The 14,221-nt window shown below is 42.3% G+C and overlaps 1 protein-coding gene and 1 long non-coding RNA gene across 2 annotated transcripts in view; both read right to left on the reverse strand.

Annotated features, from left to right (window-relative positions):
• Window positions 1-14,221, reverse strand: part of CTDSPL (CTD small phosphatase like) — a 68,745-nt gene that overhangs the window by 14,060 nt on the left and 40,464 nt on the right. Inside the window, 4 exon segments of the mRNA XM_083580087.1 lie at window positions 2,424-2,480; window positions 5,414-5,515; window positions 8,059-8,091; window positions 11,971-12,125. Of these exon segments, the coding sequence (XP_083436213.1) occupies window positions 2,424-2,480; window positions 5,414-5,515; window positions 8,059-8,091; window positions 11,971-12,125 (347 nt within the window).
• LOC310746366 lies at window positions 3,720-5,401 on the reverse strand. Its single transcript, XR_014540675.1, has 2 exons — window positions 4,797-5,401; window positions 3,720-4,426 (listed from the first exon to the last, which is right to left on the reverse strand). It is a non-coding gene; the product is annotated as an uncharacterized lncRNA (long non-coding RNA).

Below are 14,221 nucleotides of genomic sequence, written 5' to 3' on the forward strand. Positions count from 1 at the left end.
TATGCTGGCAATTTACAGTTCTACCCCATAAGTTTACACTTCTTATCTTTGGAAAGAGCTACCTTGGCACGTGAGACTGGTTTGGCAGAGAGAACTGATAAATAAAGATTGGAATTTGTGGGTGGTAAGTGACCTAGGTCCCATTACAACAACAAATATATATTAGTTTTAAATCTGTTTGACTGTCGTAGCTTGCCCCATACTATCATGGGAATGAAGGATCAGGTGGTTAAGAGAACTTCGGGTCTCCTCATAGAGCCACCATTCCCAGGGCCCCTTTGGATAAAAGAAAGAATGTTCCGCCCCTTTTAAGTCTGTAGCGAGAGAACTGGTTCCCTGCACTGCTTTGGGAGAAAGGGCAAATTTCATAAAATAATACAACTGACTAAATGAATGGTGTGGATACATATTGGAAAAACATTTTTATCCTGCTGAACAACAAAATGTGTTTATAAAATATAACAGTTTCCAATAAAACCAATTTAAACAAGAAAGTAACAAGAATGTAACAAGCAAGCCATTTTAGTGGAAGTTTTCCTCCTGGCTTTTCTCTGGGCAACACTTTCATAATAAAAAATTGTTCACGCCACACTGAATTTTGTTATTGACAACAAATACATTGCGACAGTAAAACAAAAAGAAACAACTTCCAGCAGTGCTTGATTTGTAACATACAACACAACTACTTTAGAATATGATCATGGGACATCCAGAAAGAAGAAAACAGTGCAGCCATATAAGAACATGAATCATTCCCAAATAATTAGAAACGAGCCTCTTATATATGTACCTTAAGTATGTATACAAACTCAATGAGAGGGGCAAGCTTGCTTTTGCTGGGTAATCTCATTTATATTAGGTCTAATTGGAGACAAACACAGCCTTATATCCTCATCAACACAAAGAAGCCTTTCTATTTTCTGATATTTCATATTTGTCAGAGTTGAAAATCCCTGTTCCATATCTATCCACATTCTGCTAATATTATATATATATATATATGCATGCATGCATGCTATACTACACTGAAATGTTGGTTTATTTGATTGTCTTTGAATCTTCTCACACTTGCCATCCTCTCCTGCCACACTCTTTGAGAACCATGGCCATACCTTAACTCATTCTATTTAGGTGGATACATTAGAGAAACCAGTTTTATCAACTAGATGGGGAAAAGGCAGAAGTTTTCTAGTCAAGTGAATCAGTTATGTGAACAAGTCTGTGTTCAAAGTTCTTAACGAGATCATGCAGCAACAATGTGCTCTGTGCGCGCGCAAACAATTTGTTACCGATTGGGCAATCTTTTCTTGCCTACCCTTTCACCTTGTGTAGACACACACAAGATCCCCTTTCCTCTGCAATTCTAGTGATAACTTACATATTCTAGTTAACAGTTCAGCCATTTCAAATCCGAGTGCAAAGGCTTTCAAGTGAATGCCATCTGGCCCCAGTGACATGCTATTTTTAATGTGTCAATTAGTTCTCAAACTCCATCCTTTCATAACCTGACACCTTTCTTTAGATGCCCAACTGGTGGGAAAGAACTCCAGGGTGAATACATATCCATTCTTTTCTTTCAATTTGACAATGTTTTTCTTTACATAGGCATTCAATTATTGGCTTTTTAATGGAACAGGAGAGGAAAATCACAACATGTAGCCACACACACACGTGAACACTTTATAAACTTATTTGATAATGGGTCCAGTTTCTATACACACTTTTACAATGTCCTCAATAATATGTATCGATGAGCATATTCTGGTGTCTTGTTAACACCGATACATAATAAAGAAACTCCGTTTCCAGTTCTCAAGCTGCCTCTCTTCTTTTACTCTATATGTTACTCAAGTTGGAGCATTTATTTTTCTCCAGTTATAGTTGCAGTTAAAAGATGTTTCATCATTTCCTGGTCTTTCGAGACAACGAGATCTTTTATATGATTTTCTATCCTGACAGGACAGCTAGGTACCTTGGTTTAAGAACAGCTTAGTTTATGAACAACTTGGATTAAGAATGCTGCAAACCCGGAAGTAGGTGTTTTGGTTTGTGAACTTTGCCTTGGAAGCAGAACATGTTTTGCTTCCTGTTGAGTGTGTTCCATTTGTAAATTGAGTCCCCCGCTGCTATGGGAAAACATGCCTTGCTTTAAGAACACTTTGGTTTAAGAACGGACTTCCGGAACAGATTAAGTTCGTATACCAAGGCACACTGTATTTCCTCCCCCTTCCAGAGTGCAGGTTTACTCTATGGGATCACTATGTGTCTCCTGATGATGGGAAAAGATTTCTGAAATTCTCAAAAGTAAAAGAGGGAAAGACAATGTCCCAGCAATAGCTACCCACCCAGACATGAAAAGATGCATGGGAATACCAGCACACCCAAAACCAGCGAAATGGTGAATAGAAAACAGCAACGCTCACCTGATGTATAGTTCCATCAATTTCAACGGGAACAATGAAATCTGCATTGCTAATTGGCTAGGGGGGTAAAAGTGAAAATAAAATCAGTTTGAGAAAACATGAACAGTCTGTACTATCGTAAGCTCCCCGCACATGCTCCAGGGAAACATACTGGGAGTGACAGCACAGCTCCCGTCGAAGCCTGCAAAACCTTGACGACAACCGGCACAGAAAACTCCTTCGGAACAACTGCCAAAGAGCTGGAAAATTATCCTGTTCACATATTTACACACAAACCCAAATCTATTGCACAAACACATTTGCGCTTTCAGCTTTTGCAATATGGAAACAATGGGTATCGGAGGATGCTTTCATTCATGTGCTCACACGGGGGGGGGGGGGCGGCGCTTGCTTGGCTTCCACAAAGAGAGCCAGCAGGTAGAGCAGGCAGCAGATCTTCCTCTCAAGCAGGCCTGCTTTTGAGATAAGGGTTTCAGCCTGCTGCATGAAGGGGCAGGGTGGGAAACCTTCCCTTCGTCTGAGCAAAACTGAGAATGGCCCCCCCGCAGCAAGGATGGAAGAAGGCATCGTTTTCTCTTCCGCTTTGCATTCATGACATGCGGCGGCGTCCCCCTTCCGCTGCAGTTCACCTTCCACCAAAAACTAAGTTACTTGTCTGCTGCATGTAACTTATTACATAAATTATGATTCTTTATGCTGTTCTGCCCCATTCATTTCAACGCAAAGGAAACAGAATGCAAACGGGGTTGTAGAACGTAATCATTTGTGGACTGAAAGTGAGAACAATGAACACTGATCTTATTCACTGGATTGATTTCCATTCAGGACACAGCACGAAAAAAGCAAAAATGGTCATTTTTCACTCCTGCTTCCATTTTTGCTGGATTTCTCTGACATCTGTACTCACAGATCAGTTAGTGGGGAAAGTAGCAGCCTTGGTTAATGTTGGTTAATAATGCAGAGGAAATGAGGGGACCTTGGTGATGCACTCTCTTTCCAAAAGGGGGAAAGAAGCAGAAAGTGCAGTCCTAACAACTAACACCACCAGGAGGGAAAAGAGGACTGCATCAGCTTTTCGTGCGCCATGTGTTAAGAAAATAAGTTGGCTTTCCCTTTACCAAGGACTCAGAACATGTTGCAGACATTTTGAAAGGAGGTGTGTCCATGTTTAATGGGCAAAGGCTATGCATTTTCAGGCCTGGTCTACATATAGCAACAAAATTAGGTTTACTGCTCCACTTCAGATTGCATTTGGGAGAATCTCATTTTTGAATACTTTCCTACATTTTTTTAAAAAAAGTTCACCGCAAATAAGACCCTAGCAGACGTGGGAGAAATTTATTCCACCATGTACCCTGCTGTGGGGAGTGTTTTGGTTTTTTTAAACATAGAGGAGCATTCGGAAGTGCTATTCCCCCACCCAAATTCTGAGGTGGCAGCCTTTTTAAATGACTGTCAAAAATGTTATGCCAAGATGGCTTGCTCTCCCTAAAGCATGTCACATGACCTCTTGCTGGACGGCAACCATGCCGTTTATTGTAACACTGGTGACAAACTGTTGTTTACCTCATCTTCAAAGTATTAAAGCAAGGTACAAAAGAGACAGGCTGAATTTAGAGGATGTGAGATAATCGCACTAGCTCCTGGAAACAATGATTGGCTGCCAAGCCAAGGCGAAATTTATGGAGGCTGTTTTACTGAGCATACGTTTTTGTGGGCAACAGGCAACTTCAACATATGCATGAGGTGAAACGAACTAATAGGGTGGTCACTTTGTGCACACACACAAAGTCTGAGTCTAGGAGACGATGAGAGAGTTAAGATGGGGACTGAGGGTATATAATCTATTTGCTGAAGTACATGCACAAAATAAAGCAGTTAGCATCATGAGTACTTAAACACAGTGCCTGTTCAAAATGGGAGGCTTAAATGAAAATCTAAATACTAGAACACACACCTATATCCATTTTTGAAACCCCCAGGGATTTGTTAATAGTTAAAGCCTCCATTAGGGACACAGGTGGTGCTGTGGGTTAAACCACAGAGCCTAGGACTTGCCGATCAGAAGGTTGGCGGTTTGAATCCCCGCGACGGGGTGAGCTCCCGTTGCTCGGTCCCTGCCTCTGCCAACCTAGCAGTTCGAGAGCACGTCAAAGTGCAAGTAGATAAATAGGTACCACTCTGGCGGGAAGGTAAACAGCGTTTCTGTGCGCTGCTCTGGTTCGCCAGAAGCGGCTTAGTCATGCTGGCCACACGACCCGGAAGATGTACGCCGGCTCCCTCAGCCAATAAAGTGAGATGAGCGCCGCAACCCCAGAGTCGGTCACGACTGGACCTAATGGTCAGGGGTCCCTTTACCTTTACCTTTAAAGCCTCCATTATGAAGCTTCTCATTCCGCTATCCTGCACAGCAGCCCTTTATCAGACAGAATATCTAGGAAACGAAGTCTTGGTGCCATCATAAAATGCCAGGTATGGCTGGCCGCTAGGTCAAGAGACAAAACATGGATCAGGGGAAGCCTCGTTCCTATGCCAGCACTCCTGGAAATGGCTGCAGAGCCAGCCGAGGAACATTCAACTCTTCTCTGCCTTACAAAGGAATGCAGTGATCCTTTACAGAAGTTTTCCCTCACTGAAAAGCCTACAGGCTTCACATGCGCATTCCCACTGGATTCTCATCACTTGGGAGCTCATTGTGTGAGGTGGCTTCACTGAAAGGAACCAAGTTTTGCGGCTATATGGAAGCTCTCCCTCTGCCATGGTTATTCATACATCTAAATCATCACTAAATGCTGTAAGACATGTGCTCCCCTTTCCAAAACAGATGCATCCAGCACTGGATCCCAATGCTTAATATTTCAACCATTGTGGGGTGGGGGAGAGGTAGGAGTAGGTTCCATTGTAGGACTTGTGTGTGTTTCTTCAGACAGTTATGGCCTATAACATGCATCTACCAGCCTATCACAAAGGATACTATATAGCATACATACCTTAAATGAACTGTGCACCAGTGTTTCATCTAGATCAATGACCACACATTTCTTTCCATAATCAGATATTGTCATTTCTGGCAGGAGGTATTTAGCTGGTGGCTGAATGGAAGACACAGGAAGACCAAGCACTGTTAGAAACATATCCTCAGAGAAGTTGTTACAGTAGTAATTAGCACTGATGAGTAACACGGACATATTGGGGGCAGTCGGTGGGAAACACAAGTGAGGAGAGCGGTGTTGTGTTCAGGTTCTGTTTCTGGGCTTCCCATAGGCCTCTGGCTGGCCAATGTGACAAGAGGGTGCTGGACTAGTTGGGCCTTTGGCCTAATTCAACAGGGCTCTTCTTATGCATTTATGTGTTTGGGAAGTGCAGCAGATGGAAAACATTGATTTATGTAGTTAGTGTGTGGGTTTCAGTGTTGCTACAAAAAATCCTGTTCATAAACAATGAGAATGAAGAGAATCTCAATTCTGAAGGAGGATGAAATCTTCAGGAATACTCCTCGTAGAACACCACCCATCACAATCTCTTCCACAACAACCAGTAGCTAAAGTTCGTAACAGACTAACAAGAATGCAATGAGAGAAACGATTCTTCATGAAACCTAGTGTAATCCCACTTTTAATCTTTTTTCTTAAGAAACCCAAAGCTGAGCTCCACAGTAAATCTCCCTATAGCTCAAGTGATTCTGCTACTCTGTGGTCAGAGTGTGATGGCCCCTCAATTCAAAATGGGACAGGAAAAGCACTGCCAAGGTATTGTAGTCTCACCGACGACCCATTATCCCATTGTTTGGCTTCTCTGTCCCTTTCTCTCTCTCTCACAAATACACAGTTGAAACATGGGACCCGGTGTGACAAAACCCTGCATGAACAGTCCTCTCCCAACTTCTCGGGATGTGTGTGTATGAGAGCCAGAGGCAACTGATGCTTTAAAGAGGTGAGCGGCAGCATGATCCCTCCTCCCTCTCTCTTGGCAATCGTTTTGCTGTTACTGCATCTTTCGACAGGAGCTTTGCCCACTCTTCCCCTCCCATGAAGTGATGATTTTTATGCTGATGAACAAATCCCACAGAAATCTGGTATGGCCAAATCAGATAGCATTTCCTCAACTAACTGGAAGATGACAAACACTTCCCCCCCCTCCCTCACCCCCCAAACAAGCCAAGGTACTGAGTCCCTGCCAACCATAACTAACTCCCCTTAAGCACATGGAAAGTACCTGCACGGGTAGCAGATTAAGGCCTCCGATTGATAACAGACTAGAAACAGTCACACAAATGGCTGATTCATAACAGAATCAGATTTCAACCAGTATGTACATAATATTTATCTACACTGTAAGGCCCTCATTGCCTGGTGGCCACCAAGTGTTTGCAAATGTACTTTGGACATGAACAGCCTTTTGTTCTGGCGGTCACTGCAATGGAACACACAACACAATAAAAGCCAGGCCGCTGAATAAGGCTATTGCGGAACTGCAAGGGGTGGCTTATCTTTTGACGGGTGTTTATTGTAAGTCTCTGTGTGTAGCCAGATAGCTGAAAATGGAGATCCTTTTATTGTGCTGCAACAACAGGGCTGCTGGTAGTGGGATTTCTACTATGAACCTGTAAACTGATCAGAAATGTGAGGTAGTTGGGATGTGGTAGGAATTTGAAACATAGCTGGTCGCTATAGGCAGCTTTGGCTGCATGCTGCTGTGGGATGAGCAATTTCCTATAGCCACCAAGGTCACATTCACACCATGCATTTAAAGCATGCTTATACCACTTTAATAGCCAAGGCTTCACCTGAAGAATCGTGGGAAATGTAGTTTGTTAAGGGTGCTGAGGGATGTCAGGAGACCCCTCTCACAGAGCTACAACTCCCAGCACTCTTAATGAACTACCGTTCCTAGGATTCTTTGAGACAAGTCATGACTGTTAAAGTGATATAAGCAGTACTTTTTGGGTTAAAAGAAAGAGGTGCCAGTATTGTGATAAAAGTGCTGTGGGTGCCAGCACAATTTGGCAGCCATGGGCAGAAAAAATAGAGGTGAAGGTACTTGACACAGGTGATAAAAATTCACTGGATAGAAGGGTGCTTAAATCTATGGTGCAATCCTAAAGCCCACTGGGAAATGGATTAAAGGAACACCAAGAATGTGGAACAATTCTCTTCTGGTCCAATAAGGCTAAGGTAGTTATGGGCACTTATCACTCTAGAAAAAACACCCATGTCTGATCAAAATAAAAAAAGAAGCTGAAATTTCCTTTACGCTTGGCCATGAGGGAGGCCTGTACACAGTGCTAGAAATTGGACATCCATTATATTTTGTTACCTTGTGGGTTAATTGATGCTGTTTGTTGTGCAATAACCATTTTTTTTAAAGTGTGTAATGACAAAGGTTTAGTGAATGGGTCAAGACAGATTGAAGACCTTTATATGTTTCATTTGGTTCCCATTAATATGATTTGTATTCATCAGCTACTGGTACTTCATCCTCTTAAGATCTTATTAGTTAGTATAAAAGAAAGGTCCTACAGCATGCAACAAAAAAACCCACATCAATCTAGACTCAACACAAGAGATAAATGATTAAACCAACCCCAAATTAAGAAAATTCAAAAATAGAAAAGAAAAAGAATAAAAATACATACACTTGGTATGGGAATGACCTGCATCTGGTCACCCTGAAGGGGAAAGGAGAAAAAAAAAAGGTCACTGTCAGAGTAAGGTATTTCAAAAGAGAAGAACATAAAAATAAGTGGAAGTATCAGATTTAGTACTCAAACCATTCCAACAGAAACTCAAAAAGTTGCTTAAGAAACCAGATGAATAAAAAGGATCTAGCACTATGGCAACTAAAATTATCAGTTAATAGAACAGAAGCATTTGTAAGAAAGGTGGGTCCCTAGTTGTTAATTCCTATATTCTCCACAGTATTGTTTGAAAGAAATTTGCAAAAAAATACCCGTAAATAGTGAAAATGCATAGGGGCTCAGTCAGTACTGCAGTATTTAAATCCCCAAGATGACAAGAAAGTAAAATAGTAACCAAAATTAGTGTTCAGAATAATTACCATATTTTCAAACACAGACGACAGGCTAGCTTGTCACGTGTGGGTGGGTGCACTTTCAAACTTTTAAAAATTCTACCACTCAGAATTATTTTAGTGTTGCACTATAAACACAAGCATTCACTGGAAAAACCAACGGACGCTCATGCTTTCTGACATCCATTTGTTCTCATGAGTTGAACAAGAGCCCTTCTGCTTGTCTAGAAGCAGGGCTTGGTGGATTGGGACTATATAAATTGTGCCAAAGTATCGTTTGAATCGGAAACACTGGACAAGACCCCCTCCCGCCTTTTAATAGAATTTTTGATGTGAGAGGTGAGGCTCAGGCCAGCCTATTTGAGATGACTTGTGAACTTGGAAACTGCTTCTTCTGATTCCTGATGTGCAGTGGCTGGCTGATTATTCAAGTTTTAAGAAAAGGCACTCTGTATGCACTCTAACTGCCCTGACATCTAATGATGAAGGGCAGCACATAAGTCTAACAAATAAGATAAAATAAATAACACGAACGCTTTCCTAAGCCTCGTGGCTAAGCCTTGGTGAACCACACTTCCTTCACTTTGTCATAATGTCTATTTTAAAAAATAACTTTAACCCCCTTCCACTTTTCTTGCAGCTTCCAGTTGTGTCAATGCCAATGAGTTATTAATTATTTTCTGAGCAACTGAAGTCACTGTGGTTATGTCAGAATCTTATTTCACACGATTCCAATTTCCTTCCTCTTAAATTTGTTTCGTATCTTTGTTGCCGCTGCCTTGAAGCAAGGAAGACACAAGGAAAACACGTTTTCGATGTTTTGCTGCAAATCCTACACTACCTTCTCAGAGATTAGCAATGCCCTAGTTTGACGGCTGAAGACTGTCACCCTGAATCAACAGTCTACATCTGTTGTGTGGTCCTGCCACTCTCCATTTAATATAACAGGTCCACCCAAGCAAGCAGGGTGACAAACTGGACCTCCCTGCCCTCCTACCTTAAAGGGCTTACAGGCAGAAGAAGAGAGACAAGCTGTCATAGCACTGTTCTACATTTTCGCCAGTTTTAGGCTATAGATTTTTTGATCCAGAGGAAGAGAGACAATCTGATGCACTGGAAGTTACTCCAGTGCAATGCTTTGTGTCTATGAGACAAGCTCTGATTTCTGTAAATTCTTATATGGAAAGATTATACTTCACCGGAATAGGCAATCTATGGAAGTTGCTGCTGACAATGGTGTTTCTGAAATAACCATCAGTTCTCTCACTGGCAGGAACCAACACAGATATTCTTCTACAGAGCCTAAGAAGGCAGCCCTATATGTGTTTACTCTCAGAAGTAAGTCCCACTGAGTTCAATGGCACTTGCTCAAAAACAAGTGGGTATAGGATTGCAGCTCAAGTGGCATTTTCATGATATTAATTCCCAAAGGAATAATTGTTAAATTCCCGAGTAGTCTAAATAGGCCTTTTCATTTAAGAGGTAGAGTATGTAGGAACCTGCAGCTTAAACACCATCTTCTTTGATGATTTTGTCATTACGCTTCCAACTCAGAATTTAACTATTCTTTTAATTATTACCCTCAACATAAAATTGACTTTATTCTATTTAAACTACTGTTCAGTCTCCTGTTTTACCCACGGTTATCTATTCAATTACACAATCACTGAACACCTACAACCAGGCTGTATTAGTATTAATTCAAAATTAGGAAATCCACGAGATTCGTTTGAGTTATCTGAACACGGTCATTAAACTGCCTGTTTTAAATTATCAGCGTAGCCGTGAGGCTGCAACTATTTGCAGCAGGCAAGCACAACTTGGGGTCCACAAGCGGCCCAATAAGTCTTCTGTTCATGGAGACCTCTAGTTAATCCCAGGACAAGCTTCAATACATTGCTGGTAGGATGCATTTGGCTTGGTGGCTCACAGTTGGGTAGGATTCCAGCATTAGAGCAAGAATCACCAAAGAGGCCTTCGCTGGTATCCACACCTTTACCTACTGAAATTAGGCTTGAAGGAAGCATTCTGTTTCAAAATAATAGAACAAGATGTGGCACGTGCTTGCCTGCAGTGTGTGTGGTGCTAACAGTTTCATTAGCTTGCAATATGCTCCAAAATTTTGGTGACACCCGCCGATTAGAGGATGGCTTCATATAACAACCGCTCAAGCTAGTTTGCTGTCACACCGAATGCCAGGAAATTTTCATTCTATTCTAGTGTGAAAAAGATATCCTCAAGTGAGTTCTATTTAAAACGTTTGTCAGCCCGACAGCTTGCTAAGTGTCGTCGGTTCAATCTTCTTGAATTTTCGCCACAATTTCATGAAGAATATGGGAAAAGGCAAAGTCACATTTTGCTTCTTCTCATAATTACCAGAAAAAAGACTGTTGGATCAGCTCTGTCCCCTCCTCCCTCCCAAACAGTCAACATGGCCAAGTTTTTCCTGCCCAGCATATCAGAAAAGAGATCAGTTAAAAGGCAGGAGCTGTGATGCAAAACAATCCACAACCACATTCTGCCCTTGCACCCAAGAGCATGCACCTGCATGCGCTTATCATTTCCATTTCCACAAACTGCTGTCATGGAATTCCTAGGCTCCTCTTTAAACTCCAGACCCGAATTAGTATGTGGAGCTAAGCATCAACTGGGAATAGTTTAGAAGGAAAATGGAAGTGGGGGGGGGGGGAGAAGAATATTAAGTTAGCAGATCCACAGCAGGCTTAGCCCTGTTTGGTAATTTGGTAGTTGCTAGGTTGCCTGTGATGATTTAAAGATGGCACGGCTCCACCCCTGAGAGCAACGGACTCAGATAGCAGAGTGCTGCACTAACTAGAAAGCAACTGCAGTGCTCTGTCATCCAGCTGAGTTGCACAACCGCCAAGTGGAAAGAAATATATGGAGGCCTCCTCGAGCTGGGCCTCTGAAGCGTGTTTGCATGTTGTGATTTGAAGGAAAGTCAGAGAGAGCACCACGCTGTGTGCAGCAATGGAACAACACTGCTCCATCTTCTCGTCACAATTCATTAAGGGAAATACTAGCTAGCGAGCCGTGGCTGGGAAGAAATCCTTGGTTAAGGCTGCGTGACATCAGAAATCCTTGGTTAAGGCTGCGTGACATCACAAAAACCTACTGCAGCAAACTGAGGAAGGAAAGGAGGAAGCAGGGTGCTTCCCGACCATGAAACCTGTCTGCCGATTGGGCAGTGTGAACCTGAACCAGACCACAGACATTTCATCTAGAGGCTAGGTTTGCCATGCAATTGACAGTGATATTGTTTTCTTCAACAGCTGTGGCAGCCTGCAAATGACTTATTATGTTTCAAATGGGGGGAGGGAAATGGTTTCATCAACTGCCATACTTTGCAACATTTCCCCCACTCCTCAGAAACTTGTAGTCATGGTTGCAGCTCAGTGGTTTCCAAATGATATTGCAGGATATCCAGCCGCACACAACTTTTAACGGAAGGTTTGTTCGCATTAATCCGAAAAGCAAAAGTTAGCAAGAAGATGCCAACCTTCTGAAGTCCGCCATTTTCTTCCACCAATGGAGGAAGGACACTGGTGCTGTTGGTAGATGGTGGCTCAACATTGTAGTCACGAAAGCAGCAGAACAAAGTGCTAAAGATGCTTCGACTCCTCTGCTTCTTCAAACTGAGATTACATTGGGACACTGTAAAGAAAAGCAACATTTGAAGTCAGGTGTGTAACAGCTTCCTAGGCTCTTGAAGAAATGGGTCAGTTATCTTACATGTGTTCATACTGCTTTTAAAGTAACATCATAATGTTGAAGGTGAAAGCCTTATTAATCATCTTCTTTTGAGTTATGCCAGGAGGCATTGTTGCCTCTTTTCTTCAAAGCTGTTTGGTGTCAAGACAGCAGTGCCAGGTTATACCGGAGAAATATACTGGACATAATTTTGCTAAGCTGTGTGTCTCCCTGCATGCCTTTTTACAGCAAAGCTACACATTATGCTGAAGCAAACACTGACACCCATCACATTCACACTTTATATTTAACAAGCAAGAGAATAATGCGTGAAGCAGTTCTTTGGTTTCTTATGCAATTAATAATAATAATAATAATAATAATAATAATAATAATTTTTTTTATTTATATCCTGCCCTCCCCAGCCGAAGCTGGGCTCAGGGCAGCTAACAACAATCAAAATAATCCAACATTCTAAAAACATTCATTATAAAATTAATTAAAATCAAATTAAAATCAAATTGATGGCAACCATTAAGCAAAATTCTGTGCAGATTGCCAGAGGAGGGGGTCAGGCTGCGCCCTGACCAAAGGCCTGGTGGAACAGCTCTGTCTTGCAGGCCCTGCGGAAAGATGTCAGAAACACGGGGAATTGCCATGGCACTATGACAAACAATACAGGAGGGAAGAGAACGTTCTATCTACGACCCATTTGGGCAGGACCTTTGAGTAGGCACAGCAGATGTGAAAGGCATCTGTGCCTCTGCGGCCCTTCAGAAAAAAACTAACCACACCAAACAAAACAACCAAACAAATTGCTGACACATGCATTTCAAAGACTGTCAAAAGCACCTGTTCAAAAGTTCATTTCAGGACACAGCTCTGGCCTTGGATGTGATCTGTATATGTAATTAAGTTGTGACAGCTAGGATTTAAGTAAGTGGGGAACCAGTGATGCAAGCCCGAAATGGCGGGGGGGGGGGGGTTAAATGTGTTCCTACAAACAGCAGGACCTTATGCCCCATAGCAAGCTGCTTCTGAAATGCAAGGTTTTTTCAAAGGCCTTCTGTGATAGTGCTTGGGCAAAAGGGTCAGCTGTGCATGGAAACACCCTCCCCCTCCATCAGCATAGCACAAACACTATGTAGTAGCGGTGGTAGAGACCACAAAATCCAGCTCAGGTTCCCCATTTGGCACTTGGTGAAATAGCCTGATTTGGCTCAGGCCAATTTCAAAGCTTTCCAGTTCAGCTTGGGTGTCTGAATCCACTTTGCTCCCCCCTCCCCAAAATTCACTATTGGGAAATTTAAACACACAGACACACACACTTTAACATTTCCCCCAGTTTACAGAATTTGATGAAATCAGCAGATATATTAGTCCCTTCAGAATGGATCAATTGGATCAGGAGCTGTTTTGTTGGATGTCTCTAAAACATGACTTTGTTTTTTTCAAAACATAAAAAGGCTATAACTTTCATTTTGGGGCAGAACCAGATGAAGTTTGCAGGCAGATTACTCCTTCTGAGGACCCAAACCTCAAATTTCAGAAGGATAGCTGCAGATTCCTGCCAGGGCGGCAGTAATATTTTTTGGGGGGGGATCACTTACTCTCCCTTCGTGTTTGTGGACAATTGGTCTAAAAATGGAGGCACGAGAAGTCATCCTGGGCAGAAAAAGAAAAACCCTGTCAAATTGTAGACAAATTGTTCCAGCGGCTTTGGTGCTAGGTATTTGTGATTTTGACTATGGGTTGAGACAGAAGGCGATTAATTTTCATTCCCTATGACTACAAGCTAGATCTGTCAGTCACGGAAGAGCTCACCCGGTCCTGATTCTGCAGTTTTCCTTAAAGTTAAGATATATTTTCCCCCTTGCAATGCTGTCCTCTCTCCCCACACGCCGTTAAGGTACAAGATACTTCATGAGTGCCTCTGTTGGCTCATGTAGCCTCTTGTAGAGCCTGCAGTGCGTCAGACAAGCCCAAAACGTAATCTTAAAACATTTTAGCCACCTATTTGGATCCACCTTTTATAAACCACTGTACCTCAGCTGAGTTCC

Source organism: Podarcis filfolensis, assembly GCF_964270895.1.
Source record: "Podarcis filfolensis genome assembly, chromosome: 12".
Lineage (NCBI taxonomy): Eukaryota > Metazoa > Chordata > Lepidosauria > Squamata > Lacertidae > Podarcis > Podarcis filfolensis.